Source organism: Sceloporus occidentalis, unplaced genomic scaffold (genome assembly GCF_023333645.1).
Source record: "Sceloporus occidentalis isolate IW3139 unplaced genomic scaffold, rSceOcc1.0.p SCAF_40, whole genome shotgun sequence".
In the NCBI taxonomy this organism is placed as follows: Eukaryota; Metazoa; Chordata; class Lepidosauria; order Squamata; family Phrynosomatidae; genus Sceloporus; species Sceloporus occidentalis.
The window spans coordinates 9,056,106-9,073,486 of record NW_028317020.1 but is presented as its reverse complement, the minus strand read 5'-3'; the positions used below and the strand labels follow the sequence as shown (position 1 = coordinate 9,073,486).

Genomic DNA, 17,381 nt, shown 5'->3' with positions numbered 1-17,381 from the left:
CCTATAAGTCTACTTATGCGTTGCAGGTTTTTTCTATTAAAGGCACTCTGCCGGATTGACTGGCACCATTCCTTCATTGTTTTCAATGGGTTTAGGGACCGCCCATTGTCCTTAAGGGGTTAAGAGATATCATTATTATTATCTTTTATTTATATAGCGCAAAGAATTTAAGCAGCACTTCAGACAATACATATATTCAAGGGGTATGTGACAAGACTAGAATTGACAGACTAAGACAAACCGATACATTAGGTGGAGAGAGCTTGCATGTTAGTATCCCAATTGTTAGTTCTGATCCAAGCTGCTTGGTGAGAATGTATGAAATATATGTAAGCAAAAGTAAAAAAGCAGCATCTCTGCAAAAAACTGGCCATGGCCCAAGTATCTTCAGGGGTCGAAACACAGCTGCCCATTTCCTTATTAGTTGTCTTTCAGTGACCAGGATTAAAACTTTAGAGGTTTAGAGAAACTGCAAAGAATTAATCATCCCCTTCATTGCTTCAAGTGGTTTGTTTCGTGGTCGCTTCTTACGGAGCTTGTGGTTAGTGCTTCTTCTGCCAGGGTCTGTGTCAAGCATGACATCGATTACCTAGTTTGTGGAATGTCCCTTTTGCAGTATACATTTTATTAATGTGGTATTCCTGGGTTGTCATTGTTAGTGATGAAAATATTGTTTTTGGGATGGTCGCAATAATTGTTGAAGTGTATTAATTTCTTAATAACTAAAATACCTCTTAATATATTTAAAGTTATATAACAACTGTTTTCTGTGGTTGAGAAAGCATTAGTCTGAGTATGGTAAGTTTTGTGTCTTGTATATTTTAGAACCAAAAAACACTTTGCATATGGACACACAAATATACTGTATACATATAATTATACATTCATGTGAGTATTCCATGTATACGCAATATATGTATTGGGCCCATCAACAGATGATTGGCAAGGGCTTCATTAAAATTAAAGATGACTTGATTATTCATTATTCCTTACAAAGTCTACAGTGGAACATTGGGGGGAAAGGAAATCTTGGAACAAATTCTACAAATTCTGAACAGATTGAACACATGGTTAATATTCTGATTGAAACTTACATTCGGAGCTACCTGAAGCGCCCATAGCTTTGTATCATTTCAAAGCTATTCCTGTAGACCATGAGTGGCATGAGAAATTCATGAAGCAAATTACACACAATCAGGTGCTGAAGAAATAGTTTTCAAAGATGGCTGAGGAATGTTTCTAAAGTAATCACTGATTTCATGTGTGCATTTTCGTACCCTCTCTGTCAACTTCGGCAAAACTTTAGAAAGGTCCTTGTGCCATGCAACAGCAAGTTTAAAAAAAAAGTAGAAGGAAATATGACAAAGCGAAGGAAAAGACAGGCTGTTTCTTTTGACACCTGCATCTTTCAGCCAGGGCCTTTGGAACAATATTGAAATTTCCGTCTTGTGAAATGCATATTTCCCATCACTGGCCATTGGTAGGATTGTTGCTGTAGGGTCGGATTAGAGCTTGTTCAAGCAGAGCTGTGACAGGCAGTCCACTGCCCTCCAGGCCTGTGATTTATAAAAATCTTTTGCTTTATTCTCAATTTTTTTTTCTTCAGTGAGTTTGGCAGAAAATGTGGAGAACGGGTCTTTATTGAACAGTCAATCAAAACTAGGTAATTCTTATTTCTTTGGTTTTCATACATAAGGCTTAGACAGTGGAATATGTCCACCCTGATTACCACAAGTCTACTGGAGACATGCAAGCAAGCAGACATGGAAGATGTTACGGACTTCTGCGTTTCCACAAGTAAAACTAAAGAATTCAAAGCAAGTGGGCCCATAATAACATTCTGATGCTGCTGGTGGGTGTTTAGAAAGCTTCCTTAAGTTCTGTTAATAGGATAAATCTGTTCTTATAATCAGTCATTTCTTGGAAGGTCTTTGTAGTTTTTCCTGCCAGATCCCTGCACCTTTTGTCAGGTCTCGATTTGTTGGTCTGTACAGTGACAATGTTACATATCAGATTGTAAGATTCCTCAGGAGTCAGTGGTCGGCATTAATGGGAGTAATGGTATTATGAGCGTATACAACAGACAGAAACCACCAGTCCTGGGGGTGTAATCTATAACCAAGAGCAAATCCATTGCAATAAAAAGTCTATAATGCAGCAGATGGAGCACCCAGTAAGAACAAAAGGTTTTATTTTCATTTCGGACAGGAAAAAAGAGGCACAGGCCTGGACCTGGCATCTAGCACATTAACAGTGGCCGATAGGGGCAAAACACTTGCTGATACTACTGATCCAATGGCAGATTGGATCCAGTAGTGTGTGACTACTGGCTGGATACCTGTGACTGCACTGTGTGTGACTGCACTGTGTATACTGCAGATGACCGCACATATGTCTTTTGGTGACCACTGGTTTCAAAACACGCCAGGGCTGTTTACACTTCCCCAGTCAGTCTCTGAATGCAATACATACTTGAGTAGCCATTCTCTTAATATGTAAGTGGTGAGCATTGGCAGCATCCTCAGAACATTTTTCAGCAGTGTTACAAAAGAGATTTCAGATGAGAAGTGTTACATGTCACTAATGTAGCCTAAAGAATTATGACTTCACATAACATTTTCTTGATCTGTGTTTTCTTCAGAAAATGGTTTCTGGTTCTCTGTCTACAAAACAAACCTCACATCAGAAATGAGGTTAAAGCATTATACTCTCGACTCTGTCGCTTTACATCTGCAGTGGGAGACATTGAACTCATCACATGCTTTGTAGTTCTGATTTTTCCTGGCTTTGGGTGTAAGCTGGGATTTTTCTGTTCAAGGCCTTTACTGAATGTCAGTATGATGTTTTTGATTGTTTCATTTTTTCCCCAGTCTTTTGGCATCCTATTAATGAAATCATTTAGACAATCAGTCTTTTTGTTAGATGTTTGAGTATGAGAATTCATTACATGGGTCATGCAGTATATGAATTTCTTCCAGGTTGGTAATGTTTTCGGCTTTGAAACAGTATGGGGGTTATGTAAAAATAATGGATTTTGTTGCAAACTTTTGAAAACAGTCTTATTACCATAGCAACCAATAGAATGTTCCTGCTGACTGGACTAGTCCAATGGTTGATTTGGTGATAACACAGCTTTTCAGTCTTAGCTCTAGACTCATTTGTGATACATAACCACCTATATGTGTAAAGTTTCTAAACAATGTCACCTTAACAAAAAGGATTCTTTTTTAAATAATAATGATGTTCATGCATTAAGCATTGACTTTCCTCTGGTGCATTAGTAAGCAGGGATATACATCTACCTCCCTTATACCAGTGATTCCCTTACTACCATATGCTCATTTAGCGTAATGTGTTAACCCTTCTAATGTCATTTATTTTTCTTCAGTGAACCAAAAAATGTATGGTATTGTTTTTTGTTGAAGGGAACACATTTATTATGAAACGCGGTTTATGGGCCTTTTTCTAAAGGCAGGATGATGTGCATTGCATGGTGACGATGTTTGGGGGTAACCACAGACCATTCACGATTAAAATTAGTAGTACTCCAGGAGAACATATATTTTTAAGTTTCACAATTTTTTCCCCTAGACATACAATTGCTTTCTTCAAACAATAAATGTAAACTATAAATATTTTTGATAATAAATATACTGTGTATATGTATATATATATATATATATATCTGTATATATATATATATATATATATATATATATCGTAATAGCAAGCTTTTTATTAAAAAAAAAACAAAATCACAGGTAACATTTGAAATATAAGAGGTGAATACCCAGGCATCAGAAAGAAGGCTGTAATTTTACTGACTAACCTTTCTTGTCCTTCCTCTCTCCGTTGTAGCTGATTCTGCTTCAGGCGGCCGGTGTTCTTTCTGTAAACCTTACTAGTCCTAGTGGGTGATGTCCGCGCATCTCTAAAAGACCCTAGTATTTCGCTAGGTGTGTATTGCTTTTTTCTTCTTCTGCATGCGTTTACTATATCACTTGTCAGAATCTGTCTACTTTCTGTACTTCTGATTCTATGTTCTCTTCGGCTGTATCCATGTCCCTACAAGATATAACTGTCAATTGTTTCATTAGCTATTGAGATTTGCTGTCCTCACTAATGCTTTAATGTGTTTAAAGCATTGGGCATGTGATATTGCTTAATTTTGTATCCTACGGAGATGTTCTGTAGCACGCACTGGAAATTGTTATTCATATTTTGAAATACAGAACTTGTTTTTTGTGTTTTTGTGTTGTCTGTATCATGTTGACATCTCCCCATTCATATCATGGTAGGCTTGTTACTGCAAGCTCCAGCCTGAAAATCTTTCAAATACTTACAATGCTTGTGGAAAATCCAGCAAATCCACTATTACATGTTCTGGAGAAAAGGTCTTGGGTGTCTTTTGTTAATTCATACGGAGGCCATTCATTTGTATGACTACTGGGTGTGTATGTGCGTGTCAGCTTCCACATAACCCCCCCTCCAAATACCACGCATGCAAATACCAAGATGCTATCTTGTTCTCAGTTATTTTATTGCACCTTTTGCATCTTCATCTTAATGTTTTACTCCTTATTAGTTCTTTGATAGAAAAGTGCCAGCATATACGTGCTCATTTCGTGCTAGTGGATCACAATCTCTCAAGCGTTTCAGCTACATTGCAGAGATTGAGAGATCACCCTGATGATGTCAAACAAATAGAAAGTGCTTAAAAACCCCTATTATTTTTATGTTCTTTAACTTTACATTGTTATTTGCACAATGAAAATGATTTTGGAATTATGCATGAAAATGTAATGTTCAATATAAGCTTATTTGCTCCTTATGGGCATATTTCCCCAAGAGATATCCCTTTAGCGTGTCTGTGGTTTTTTAATGCAAACATGTACGCGTGCTTTTTTTGTATTGATAGCTGCCGTTTTATCATTTCTATATAACCTAGGGAAAGAAAATAAAGACAATTTATTTAAAAAAGCTAACAGGTTAAATTGGTCATTGTTATGCAAATGTGTACTTGCATATTTAAAAAGAACTTGAAGAAAGTGTTTATAATGTTGCTCCAAAGAATTTTGAATGGTTCTCCCCCCTTCTGTTGCCGCCCACCAATACTGAGGCACAGAAACGCTCATTTTGTATTTTCTTACCAATTCGTTCGTGCTTCATAATGTACTAATTGTGTGTCTAACATTTGTTGTTAAAATAAATTGTGTTGTCATGTATTGGTAACAGGCATTTGGTACCCAAACAAATCACAATTTAAAGTCCTCCATTCTCACAGTTTCTTTCTTATGTGGTGTCCTGGTTTTAACCCCTAACCTTTCAAACTTAACCTCCGTGTTTACCTGTCAGTTACCAGGAAGACGTCTTTCACAGCAGCTATGGATGACTATGACATAAGGTCTGCTGCCAGTATTTTGGCCTCTGTAAAAGAGCAAGAAGCTCGGTTTGAGAGGCTTACCCGTGCTTTAGAAGAGGAACGCCGCAATGTTTCACTCCAACTTGAGCGAGCCAACGTGCCCTCTGATCGAATGAGCATGTGCAACATTGGCAATGGCCAGCCTCTAGCCACTGCGTGGCAGCAACTAGTCCTGCAGGTAACGGCCTGCTTTATATGATCTTGTCCATCATATCACTCACATCCCTTAAAGTCTCATTCTACACATTACACCGAGGGGTTTTTTCACTAAAGTGAGAGTTTGCTGGGGAGTTGCAGTTTCATCTCACTGACTTTACTATGCACCATGAAAGCACATACCCTGTTGGCTTTACTTTCAAGAGAAGCCTTTCTGGCCTTGTATATTCAGAGACTTATCTTGGCTAGTCACTGCTCACAACTTGACCAACACCTACCACTTACCTCTGAGGCTGCCATCCTGTTTGCTGAGCATTAAGATATGATGTTATATCATGGCGTGCTGCATGTGTGTCACAGAGTGTGTTCACTATGGAGCCTGTGACAGCTTTGCACATTGCTCCATAGTCTGTATGGGGTGGTTACAAGGGAGATCTCTGCTCTTCCCAATTGGCCCATAGAGCAGTGCTGCACTGGGAAGCCTGATCACCCAATAAGGCATAGTCAACCTAGGCCACAACCCACCACTGTGTATAATGCATAATAAAATTAGTGTGAGAGCTCAAAACTAAAACCCATTCGTAGAAGGTTGTCAGAGTTGGTCCTGTATAATCCATAATGAAGTGAAACTCTGACTTGCCAGCAAACTCCCACTTTATGCCTGACTTTAGACAAGCAGGTATATAACAGGGCAGTGGGCATTTGTAGATTGAAGAACATAGTATCTGTTCTCATCTAGTTTGGAACATCATATCCATGTAGACCCCCCTTGCTTGTTCAATCTCCACCATATGGAACATACCACAAATTGTGTTTTGCATTGTCAAATTAAAACTAAAAAGACCAAATGCACAGTAATTTAGCTGTGATTTTACATATTATGTCATTTTACATATTAAAATCCACTGGGAAAGATGGTCTTAAAAGCATTGTAGGGGTATGCAAGGGGATGTATATTTTAACATAACTGTTATTATTTCTGTTTTTTGTGGCACTGGCAATGTTTTGTGAATGCTCTAATACAAATGTAAAAAATATAGGTTTCATATAGCAATAAAAAAAATCTATATGTAGCTCTGTAAGGGAATACATGCAATTAGCATATGACAAATGGTGAAGAAAAACAACATTTTTTACTAACAAATTTCTGCTGACCCTGGATTGAAGAAGGTGCTGCTCGGGGGCAGCTGGGTGATTTCAAATAGGCCCTAAGCAACTACTTGCCTTTATAGTTGTTACAAGTCTGGCAATTTAGATTTTTTTAAATCACCCATTATTACTGAAAAGATAGTCATACCCACTAACACCCCAAACTCTAATATAATTGTTAATAATGAGAATGTAATAAGTGGGGAAGCATTACATTGACTTTCTAAAGAGAGTTAGGACCCTAACAGGTGTTTTGTAGAAACTCAAAATACTCAACTTGTATGCAAAGATGCACCTTTAGACTCCTTTCTACTGTTGAAGCTGGAAATGTTTCTTCTTATCTTAAATAGTGGCCTCCTGTAATTTTCTATGTCTGTGCCTGGTTTACTAGAGAATTTATGTCTGACCTTGTATGTAGCAATGAGATGTCCTTATGGCACCACCTTAAAATAAAAATAAATAAACCTTGTATGGCTTATTGACACTTTTCAAAATCAAATTCTTTAATTCTTTGTATTCATTTTAAATCTAACATTTGTGTTTTATTAATTCCATAATATACTCGCTTTACACTATTTACAACCCAAACTGTACTGTATATTTATATTTACATAATATCTTTGGTAGAAACCATTCACAGCACAAACTGTACTGCATATTAATACTTTGTATGTTAGCAATATAACACCTTGCTCTAGTATCTAGTAATTAATACACTAATTCCTTGGCTACTAATGTGAAAGAGAATCTATCACTTTCCAACTTTGTAAGTGAACTCTGAGGCAGGTGCTGCATGTGCACAGCACGAGGAGTGCAGCAGGGTCATGTTGTGATCCCACTGTAGTAGATTGTAAGAAAACAGGTTAGAAAGAGAGGGGTACGAAGGGACAAGGAGGGAGATGTTTTTGAGCTGCATGAGGGAGTGAGTGTCTGTGTGTAGGTGTAGTGTTAGCGCGAGTGTGTAAGTATGTGCAAGTATATATTTTGGGAGAGAGTTTGTCTTATTATATGGTGTTAGCATGTGTGTTAGTATATAGTGTTAGTGTGTGTGCATGTTACTATATGATGTTAAAGTATGTGTATGTAAGTGCATGCTGTTAACATTAGTGTGTGTACTAGGGCCTACAATAAAGCAACAAACATGGTAAAAATTTAGATTTACAAAAAAAGTGATGGAGAGAAATGGTGGGCAGAAAAAACACTATTTTCAAAAATTGACAGAGAGGGGCAGAAACTATAAGAGTTTACAAAGAATCAGTGTATGTAAGAAAAAAATCTAATGTGAATCTCCATAAGCTACTCCAAAATTAAACCCTGACCTCCAAAACGATGTATAGCACTGATGAATAGCACTGCAGAATGTGGTGGCACTTTATAAATCAATACATATCGATAAACAATAATAATTAGGTTAAGGATTCCTCAAAGCCATAAGTTGGATCTTGGCGCCTGGGGCAAGTTCAGAGGTTGCTACCTGTGATGATGTCACTGGTGCTGACAGAAGCTTAAGCATAAAAGAGGCCCGGGGCATTGCCTTTGGAGAGCTCAAGAGTGCCATTCACGTTGTCGCTCCTTGGGCAGCTGCCCACCTTGCCCCAAGCTATTATACTGGACAAAAGAATACCTTTAAAATAGGACAGCTTAGGACATGAAAAAAGTATAAAAATAAAATGTGTTTTTGTTATGGAAAATGCCTTGTGCAATACCTGTTTTAAATCAGTGTATTGCCACTGCCTAAAATTATGGACCATCAAAGAGACCATCATAAAGTGAAAAGGTTCATATAGATTTACATATTTTAGCCTGGATCTCTAACATCCCTAAAATATGTCAAAAATGTATATTGTCTGGAAACGTGTTGCCAGTGATGCTTGACCGTTTGATCTTTTTCGTTATCCAAGTTTATAATGAGAGTTAAGAATAATATATGCAATCATTGTGGTGAACTGGCAATCAGGAGATAAATGCCTCTGAAAATTAAAACAAGGCTCTGTCAAAGCAGTTAACTACCTTTTTTCTTTGCCTTGTTTTAACCAATGCCAACCTAAGTAATGCTCTCTGGATTTTTTGAGGGTTTCTATACTAACCCTCTCCTCTTCGTGTACCGGAACCTTAGCCTGTCTAGGAGACCATTGTACGAATTCCATGTACGGGTCGCAGTAGGGTTAATCCCGAATCCAACTGCTAGGGTGCAGATTGAACCCTCCTAAAACTAAGGGCTTAATGACTGCTGTTGGGAGGCAGCCACTGCGAGAGTAAACATTTTACGGATAGCTGGCTGTACATATAACTGACTAAAAGCTTTTTGTTTTCTGCCCTTTAATTCAGTAGGATTCACGCAATATAAACTGGGGTATTATGCTGCTTGTCTGGGGCATTAGTTACTTTGCTTGGGTTATTAGATTTATTACATTAGTGCAAATAGTCTCTGTCTGCTCCAGTGACAACGTTTCTATGTGTATTATGTTCTTTTCCATGTAGTCAGTTTTCAGTGATCTGAACTAATGGCAAGTAACAGTGAATACAAATTAGAGTAGTATTTTTGAAAGATTGACAATCTGTGCCCCTTGATTAGATTTTAATCAACAGGAAAGCATTAAGAGCCTATTGTGCTGAGCTCTTTAACAGCCTCACTAATGATATCAGGTTATCATATTGATAAGTTCATTGTTCGCCGAGTGTGTGTAGAATAGATTTTGTGTTGCTGTGCAGATGCCTCTGGTCTTGGCAGTGTTCTATGGCAAGTGTCCAAGCTGACAGTTCTGGGGCTTTCTGTGATGAGCTCAGAGTTTGAGTCTCTGTGGCCTCTCTGTACCCATATCCATTCTAAAGAATGAAATACTCGTCATTCTAAATTTGTGGATTGATTCTAGTTAGCAGGTGCTCACTTGAAATAAAATTGGGAGTATATCTGCCATTATGTTATTCTGAACACTATTCTGTGGTAACATAGTAATTTAAGTTGAAAACAATCCATCAAATTCAACCCCAATGTTGATCCAAAAGGTAACAAACCCACTTTGAAACAATTTCCCATTGTGTCTTAAAAATGGGGAAATTTCTTCTTGACTCCAAAATGGCAAACAGATTTCTCCCTGCATCAAAAAGCTATAAATAAGCATGATTATTCCAGAAATTACAAATGAACTTCATCGAATTACCTGGCGCTATTATTCTGAAGAGGGCATTACAGTTTTGTTAGAATGTTTTTTTAATGGTCATACATCGATGACCGTATGTGGGAGCTTCCAAGTTGTCCTGATCTAAAGCTTTGTGAACATAGGAGTCAGAAGGGGTAACATATGGATCAGGCTATTCAGAACAAGAGGTGTGGCCATGGGGCAATTGTCCCCTGGACCGGCCCAGAGACAGGAACTCAGTCCCACAACACAATGTTATGTGATTCTAGAAAAAGTGCTCTGGTGAAGGTAAGGGTGTTATTTGTGTGATAGAGTGAGTGTTTGAATGTAAGTGTATGCTAACAAGTGTGTTAGTGTGAGTGCATATGTTGGCATGAGTTTGTATGTGTCAGTGTGTGTAAGCATTTGTGTATGTCTAAATGTGTGTGTTGGTGTGTCTGTTAGTGAGTGAATGTGTGTGTGTAAGCTTGAGTGTGTATGTTTAAGTGTGTGAATATGTATGTGTGAGAGTGTATAAAGCTATATGCTAGAGTTACCAGGGTGTGTTTCAAGGGGCTGGGGGGCACTCTGTTTTATTGCCTTCTCGGCCAGAATGTGGCAGCCCTCCCCTGCGTGTAGCTGACCCCTATTATATTAAATAAGGTGTAGAGAGTAGGTAGATAAAGAAAGGAAACGGGCAGAGCCAAATGCGCCCCTAACACACAGTAAAGGCTCTAGTTATCACATTTGATTACCAGGCTTTGGCCTAAAACCAGGGAGTTCCTCAATATTTTGATGACCTAAATAAAGAACCTGCTCTATTTTTAAACAATAAAAGATCTATCACATGGTGTGACACAAAATATCTAAATATATAAAATGTATACCTGTTATAGGAAATTAAAAAAACACTAGCCTTATATTCTGGAAAGTATATACATATATATTTTAGTGGGGCTGATTTTATGATGTGGCTTACAATAGGAATACATAGAGCCATTAACAAAAAATGTCTAAGAACAACAATGTTACATAAGATGTTTTTAGTTCTTTAGAAAAAAAGGCATTTTCAGAAATATTTTGCTACAGAAACATTTTCTGTTGACAGTCATCGTAATTTTAGAATTTTACTGAGCTAGTAGAGAATGTATCTTTAACGCCTTCATTGCTATTGCTGCCATCCATTGCCCTTAAAGTCAACCTCCCTTGTCTCCAGAGGTGACAGTTTTTCACAGACATGGCAGATTATTACGTTCTGGACACAGGCGCGGTATAATGAGCCTGTCTGAAATCAGACCTTTATTTTAAGCGCCTGGCACAGGCTCTCTATGGGTCTGGCAGGGAACAGCCAGGGCTTGTAAATGAGATTCAGAGCTGCGTACTTTTGCCGTAGTCTGATTAAATAATGGCACTTTTACGATGGCCACAGTTCAGGATGACTTCTGTGCAGACAGAATTTACCACCAGACGCACGTTAGCATGCGTTTTTTGGATTGCCAACATAAAGGTTTAGTGGTCTTCGCTACAAATGCACAAATCCTTCCTCCTCTCTCATAAAGCTGTGGCCATCAAAATACTACTCTGAAGGTGACATACAACCAGTTTTATAACCCAGTGAAAACTTTCAATGCAGGATAATCCAAACGTAGAGTTTGGTTATCAAAACGTTGTTTTCCGTATGTACCGGATAGCATACATCATACAATTACAGAGAGAAATAGCGTAAGATTCCTCGGTAATACAGCATTGGCTATTACTATACACCATTGATTATGTCTGTGGTTTTATTTTTCACTCGTTTAGCTTCCTAGAACATCACGTTATCCACCTGTCGTGTTTCTGCTATCTCTTATTTTTAACACAAATCTTAGGCCTGCTTAACAATGTTTTTTAAGTAAAAAAAAAATACATACATCAAAGACACATCCTGCATCTTTGTCACTTCTTTGTTGCAGTTGATTCATCGCGCTTACCTGTTTACAATATGGATCCTCTGTGTGTTACGTTGTAGATAACGACATCCATAATGTTTTCCCTTTCATCCTTTAACATCAGTGACATCCGCTCACAGTTCTGCGTTTCTTTCTTTGAAATGATAAGTACTGCTGCAAATCTAGTACAGAGAAAAAGTGGTCACTGGGTAACAATGGTGACCTAAACAGTCACTAGAACCTGAATATTTTCATATTTTCTAACTGCAGAAATATAAAATGCATAATATTACAAACACGTATTAACATTTTATTCTATTATATCATGCTGGTAGCATGGTCATATCATACTCATGTTTTAAATGAAGAGACTGCAGTTTTCCCAGTTTACAAAGGGGAATAGACCTTTAAAGAATGAGCCAAGAGACAGAGATGCATTTTAATTTAATTCCCTTCTAGATAGAGGACCTCTAGAGCCCACTGAATATTTATTGCACCCATAAAGAAACCCCATATTAAACGTGATTGTGCAAACTCATTTCAGTTATGTAACACTGCAGTCGTTTTCAGCATTTTACAGCTGGTAGAAACATGGGAAGACTGGATTAGCCAAATAGTACTTATCTGCCATTAAGTTCTGGGTTTCTATGTCCATGCATCACTAGAGAAATAGTATAAATGTAATGCATTATTTTGGAACACCCAATGGTAAATCCAGTCCTTTATCTCTGATTGTGTTCATAAAATGCAACTGGGAAATTCTTTTTTACCTCCTAATATGCCCAGTGGATGTTGCAGGAAACTTTTGGGTATGGTCTTTGAATAGAGGGTGTTAGACAGCTATGCAAATGCACTTCAGCTAACATGAGATGTTTCAGCATCTGGTTAATTAACTATAAAGTATATGCCATGAACGTGCGGTTTCCCTTTTTTCTTCAAGTGTCCAGATTTGACAAAGGCAACGCAACATGCTACTCAGTTTGAAATCAGGCCATACATATTCTATGTAAAATATTCAATATTGTACTTATTCCATTTGTTATATATCTTACAGTAGACTTGTGCAAATGGACCAAGCCTTTGAGGGCTTATTACATTCTGAAACGAAATTCATTGTCACTCACCGTCATTCACTCTCTCATGCTCATTCACACACTTATTCACATTCTGTTAGGACTATCATTCACTCTCTTACGCTCTTTCTGAATCTATCCCTACCTTCTCTTTAGTGTCTTTTCTTGCATTTTTTGTTCTTTTGTCCTCTTTCTTTGTCCGCAAAAGGGCACCACCTCTTACACCAATCGGAGGAGAGGGTGTGCCCAGAGGCTTCCCTTTTTCGGGAGTCTTTCGGGACAGATTTGCGGAGAAAAGGAGGTGCAGAAACGCTTTTCTTTCTCAGCGAATCTGTCTTCGTTATTCTATCCTCCTGTTGAACCCCGGACAAATTTGTTTGCCATAACTAGTTTATTTGGAAGATGGTTTATTTTTATATTTTTTAGTATAAGACAAAGGATGTATAGATTTTGCGGTTAGCACTAGCATCTGTGATGATTTTGTAAAGGAAAAAGGTCTTATTTATGGGCAGTCACTCATTGTTGATCTCTTATGCACACCGTGGTCATTTTATAAAGGGAATATAACTAATATAACTGACAATTTGCAAAAGGGCAGATGCCCTGGGCCCACCCCCTTCCCGTTCCTCTAATCAGTGGACAGGGGGTTCCTGGAGGCTCTGGCCTTCTCAGATGCAGAATTGGCAATGTAACATGCCGCATAGAAATGGTTAAAAATAAAAGAATTCATTGGTTTATATGCTCTCTACAAGCAAACGCCAGAAAAACTGGAATCTGCAAAAGGGCGAGGCTTTGCCGAATAATGAAGACAGATTCGCTGTGAAAGAGAAATGTTCCTGTACCCCTCCTTCTCAGCGGATCTATTTATATAATTCTGGTCTCTGTATGGACTTCTGCAAAATGGTGAAGACATTGGGACAGCATCTTCGCTTTTCTTCCAATCAGGGGAGAAAGTGTACCTGAGGCCACACCTTTTTGCGTAGTTCACCGGGAATCCATGTCCAGTTTTCGTTAGAGGAAGCATAACATTTTGAGCTCTTTGCTTAGTTTTCGTTTGTTTCGTTAGGGGGCCCTCCTAATTTTTGGAGAATCTGACAAATTTTGTTGTGTTCTAATGCAAGACAGCATATTTCAAGTGGTCCAAAAGGAGTAGGTAACAGCAGAGATTTATTTATGGTGGCCTTTATTGCCCTTCGCCTAATAACACCTACCTCTGCGTCAGGTGTCCCTATACTGGCACCTCACTTCAAAAGAATGCATGGAGCTGGGCGCAGCTAGGCATGGTCCCCCAAAGTGTAAATGAGCTTTCCCTTGAATCAAGCTTCCCAGAGCAGTTGCGTACCAGGAAGCTTGATCGTGGATTAGGGTGATCTGCCCCCTGTTTTGCGGCAGAGAGGTTGCCCTGCCCAAGGAGCTGCCACCCTAAGACTAGTTACCACAGTTTATGCATTGCTGAATATACGTGTCACATGAGTTAGAAACCATAAATAAAGGTATGCTTTTAAAGGAGAGTTCTCGATTTACAGAATTCACTCACTCCCAGAGCAAAACGCTGCCTGTTCAAGATGAGAACAGAAACAATAGTGTAATTATTTTCTTTTTGGAGATAAGAATCAATTCTCTACATCCCTGTAGAGAAACAGTTTCTCAGCACTGGGCTTGTTAGGTCTTGTCACGTTTTCTTTTGTCTCTTCCTCAAAGTAAATGCCTGCCTTTGCTTTGGCTGCGCCTGATTTCCGCCCTGACAAGTAACCTGCCGTTTAGAATAGGCATGGGGTGGAGGCTCTACCATAGTAATTATAATATATATACGAAAGAGACACACAGAAGACAACATTCCTATCCATCCGCTAGGCAATGTCTTTTCAATCATGGCAAGAATTCTATTTCAGATTTCACCTGCCAACCCTTTCTGTGCCAGAGTGCCTATTGTTACAGTGGAAGGCATTGCTCATCCCTCGACTCACGGGGAGTTACCTTACAAGGGCACCTGTTATTTTAACAGGTTGTCTCATCAGCAGAATAGGGCACAACACATGTAGTGGATAATTTAATGATGTTCTTTGGACCGTCACAATCCTTGCCATGGACACTGGGTTCCTTGTACGGACACTTTACCTATCCTTGCTCACTGGTACCCATATGATTAAGCCTGACTTTCTTCATCCGAGAGCTGGGTATTTGTAAAAGCTGAGTAAGCTTCTCCTGTAGCATTAATCATATATCAATGTTACATAATGAATGGTATATGATTATTAATAATACATTGTAATGCTTTGAGGTATCACAGCGGATGTTTTTTAACTCTATAATGTGGCCTAAATATGAAGTCATACTTTTGTATTAACCTTTATGCCTTTCCCTTACATACCATTATTTGAGTGGTTGAGCACTGTGATACATTGACTACAAGGTGTAAGCTGTTTAAAACGAATACATATCATTTATTAACGTAAGGCCATCAAAGGTCCACAAGTTTAATGTGTCCATCAAGGGTGTCAACTCCTTTGTGTTGGATCATTAATAGTGTCCTCGATGACCAGCTTTTGAACAGCATTTGAACCTCTACTTCCTCTAGGACCCTGCCAGCAGAAGATACACAATACTCTAAAGTTTCTCTAAAAATATATTACAATTGGAAGTATTGAAAAGACAATGCCCTTAATAACAACCTAAACATCCTACTAGGTAGGATAGTAACTTTATATAATACAGTATTTTTCATAAGCAGTACTGAAGAAAACTCCAAAACTTGGGATCGCCAAGACTTGTCCTTTGTCAGCCATCAAACAGTGACTGTTAGGCTACTAGATGTTTGTATATTTTTTTTAAGTGCAGGGGAATGGGGGGTGTAGGGTTCAATTTAGTTATTGTATTTATAACAATTATGTATTTGAAAGAACTTTCTAAACACATATTAAGATGGATCTCTCACCTGGACATTAATGTTAATGACAGTATTTTGTGCATCTGTCTATAACATGTTAAAATTACAAATGCATTCAAGTGGTAGTAATGTAACTACCTCTGACGTGATTAAAGAAAACATGACATGTGTTATACATCTGCAGTGTGGTACTAAGCAATCCGTTGCAGACCCACCGGCAGTGAAGGGGGCAAGTCATCTGTGGTCAAAGCCCTCTTAGTTATCAGTAGCACTAAAGCTACTTCCTCTGGTAGCCTTATAAGGGAAACTTTGGAATTCCTGAGCTTTGTGTAATGTAGCCGAGGGTCCACAGTCCACCTTCCTTACTGTACAGTCTTAACAGGAAACATACCATGAAAGACTCTCGGGAATGCAGCAACCTGTCTGCTTTACTCCTACAGGCTGTTTATTTAACTCAACCTTATGTGGGCACAGAGTACACAACGACCAGCGTTGGAACAGCAGTGGAATAAGCAAATGGTATTCACTCAAGCTACCATGTGGATAAAAATAACCCTCTATGTATTCACATTTCCTCAGGCGCTACTTTGCCTTATCTCAGTAAATAGTTACTAACTGCAGAAAAGTTGGAGGCATTCAGCAGGTAGACTATAGCTCCCATCACCGTTAGCAAACTGTTGGGGGACACACCGATTGACAATCCTTGATATGGTCTATATGTAACGTGAACTGGTGACAGGCAGTGAAATAAGTGTTCTGTTCCTTAGATTTGGCCCCAAGTTTTAAACGCACCTCATATTAGAGGAAATGGATAAAAACTCTCCAGTGAGAGAAGTAAGCCAATTCTTGCAACATTAGCATCTGCATATAAGTAACAACTGCGTAATGCTAAAAATAAAGGAAAAAAACACTGCCCCAACCCCTAATGAGTAAAGGATTAATTTACAGTGTCTCACTTTGTAGCGAAAGAATTCTAACGCTGACATCACGGACTGTGTGTGAAAAAATGTCAGTTTCAGAATGAAACGACTTAGTTGTGTATATTCTGAAGCTCAGTGGCAAAATAAATGGGTCTCGTAGGATTTTTTTTTATTCCTTTGCCCCTTGTATGCTGAAAGGGATTTGTCATGTAAAGAAATGAGATTTTTATCTGTGCATAATGTGTCAGTACAATATTTTAGCAAACCTAGAAGCTATTTACATTGGAACCATTTTAAAATTAAGTAGTTGTGGATTAATGGGGAGTAAATTAAGTAATTGTGGATAAATGTGGAGACTAATTTTAGAAAGGTTATGTTGCGTGTTGTGTTCCCGGTCCACCAGAAGCCAGAATTGAGGCTGAAGAAGCCATTGAATATTTACTGGTCCTCCCCACAGACATGTAGTCTCCAAAAGCACCAGTACTATGGCCATGAGCACTGGTGTTCTGCCCCCTAAAAAACCGTGTGAGTAGTGTTAGGAGTGGCGGATAGTTCTGTCTGCTACGCACACAGTTATGTCTGGACTGGGTTTTCAGATTCCTATGGTGCTGGGAGGCAAAATGGGGGGACCTTGTTGGTAGTTCCACCCATGTAATTTACACTCTACTTACTAGTGCTTATTGTAATCCTATTATCAAGCATTTCATACCAGTTTCTGCTCAGC

General features: G+C 38.6%; 1 protein-coding gene across 2 annotated transcripts in view; it reads left to right on the top strand.

The window, feature by feature from the left end:
• The first annotated feature begins 5,384 nt into the window (after window positions 1-5,384).
• Window positions 5,385-17,381, top strand: part of LOC149290363 (splicing regulator ARVCF-like) — a 112,657-nt gene continuing 100,660 nt past the window's right edge. For both annotated transcript variants that reach the window (XM_089489675.1, XM_089489674.1), the window contains exon 1: window positions 5,385-5,600. In XM_089489675.1, coding sequence (XP_089345801.1) covers window positions 5,385-5,600 — 216 coding nt within the window. The remainder of the gene's footprint in view (window positions 5,601-17,381) is intronic.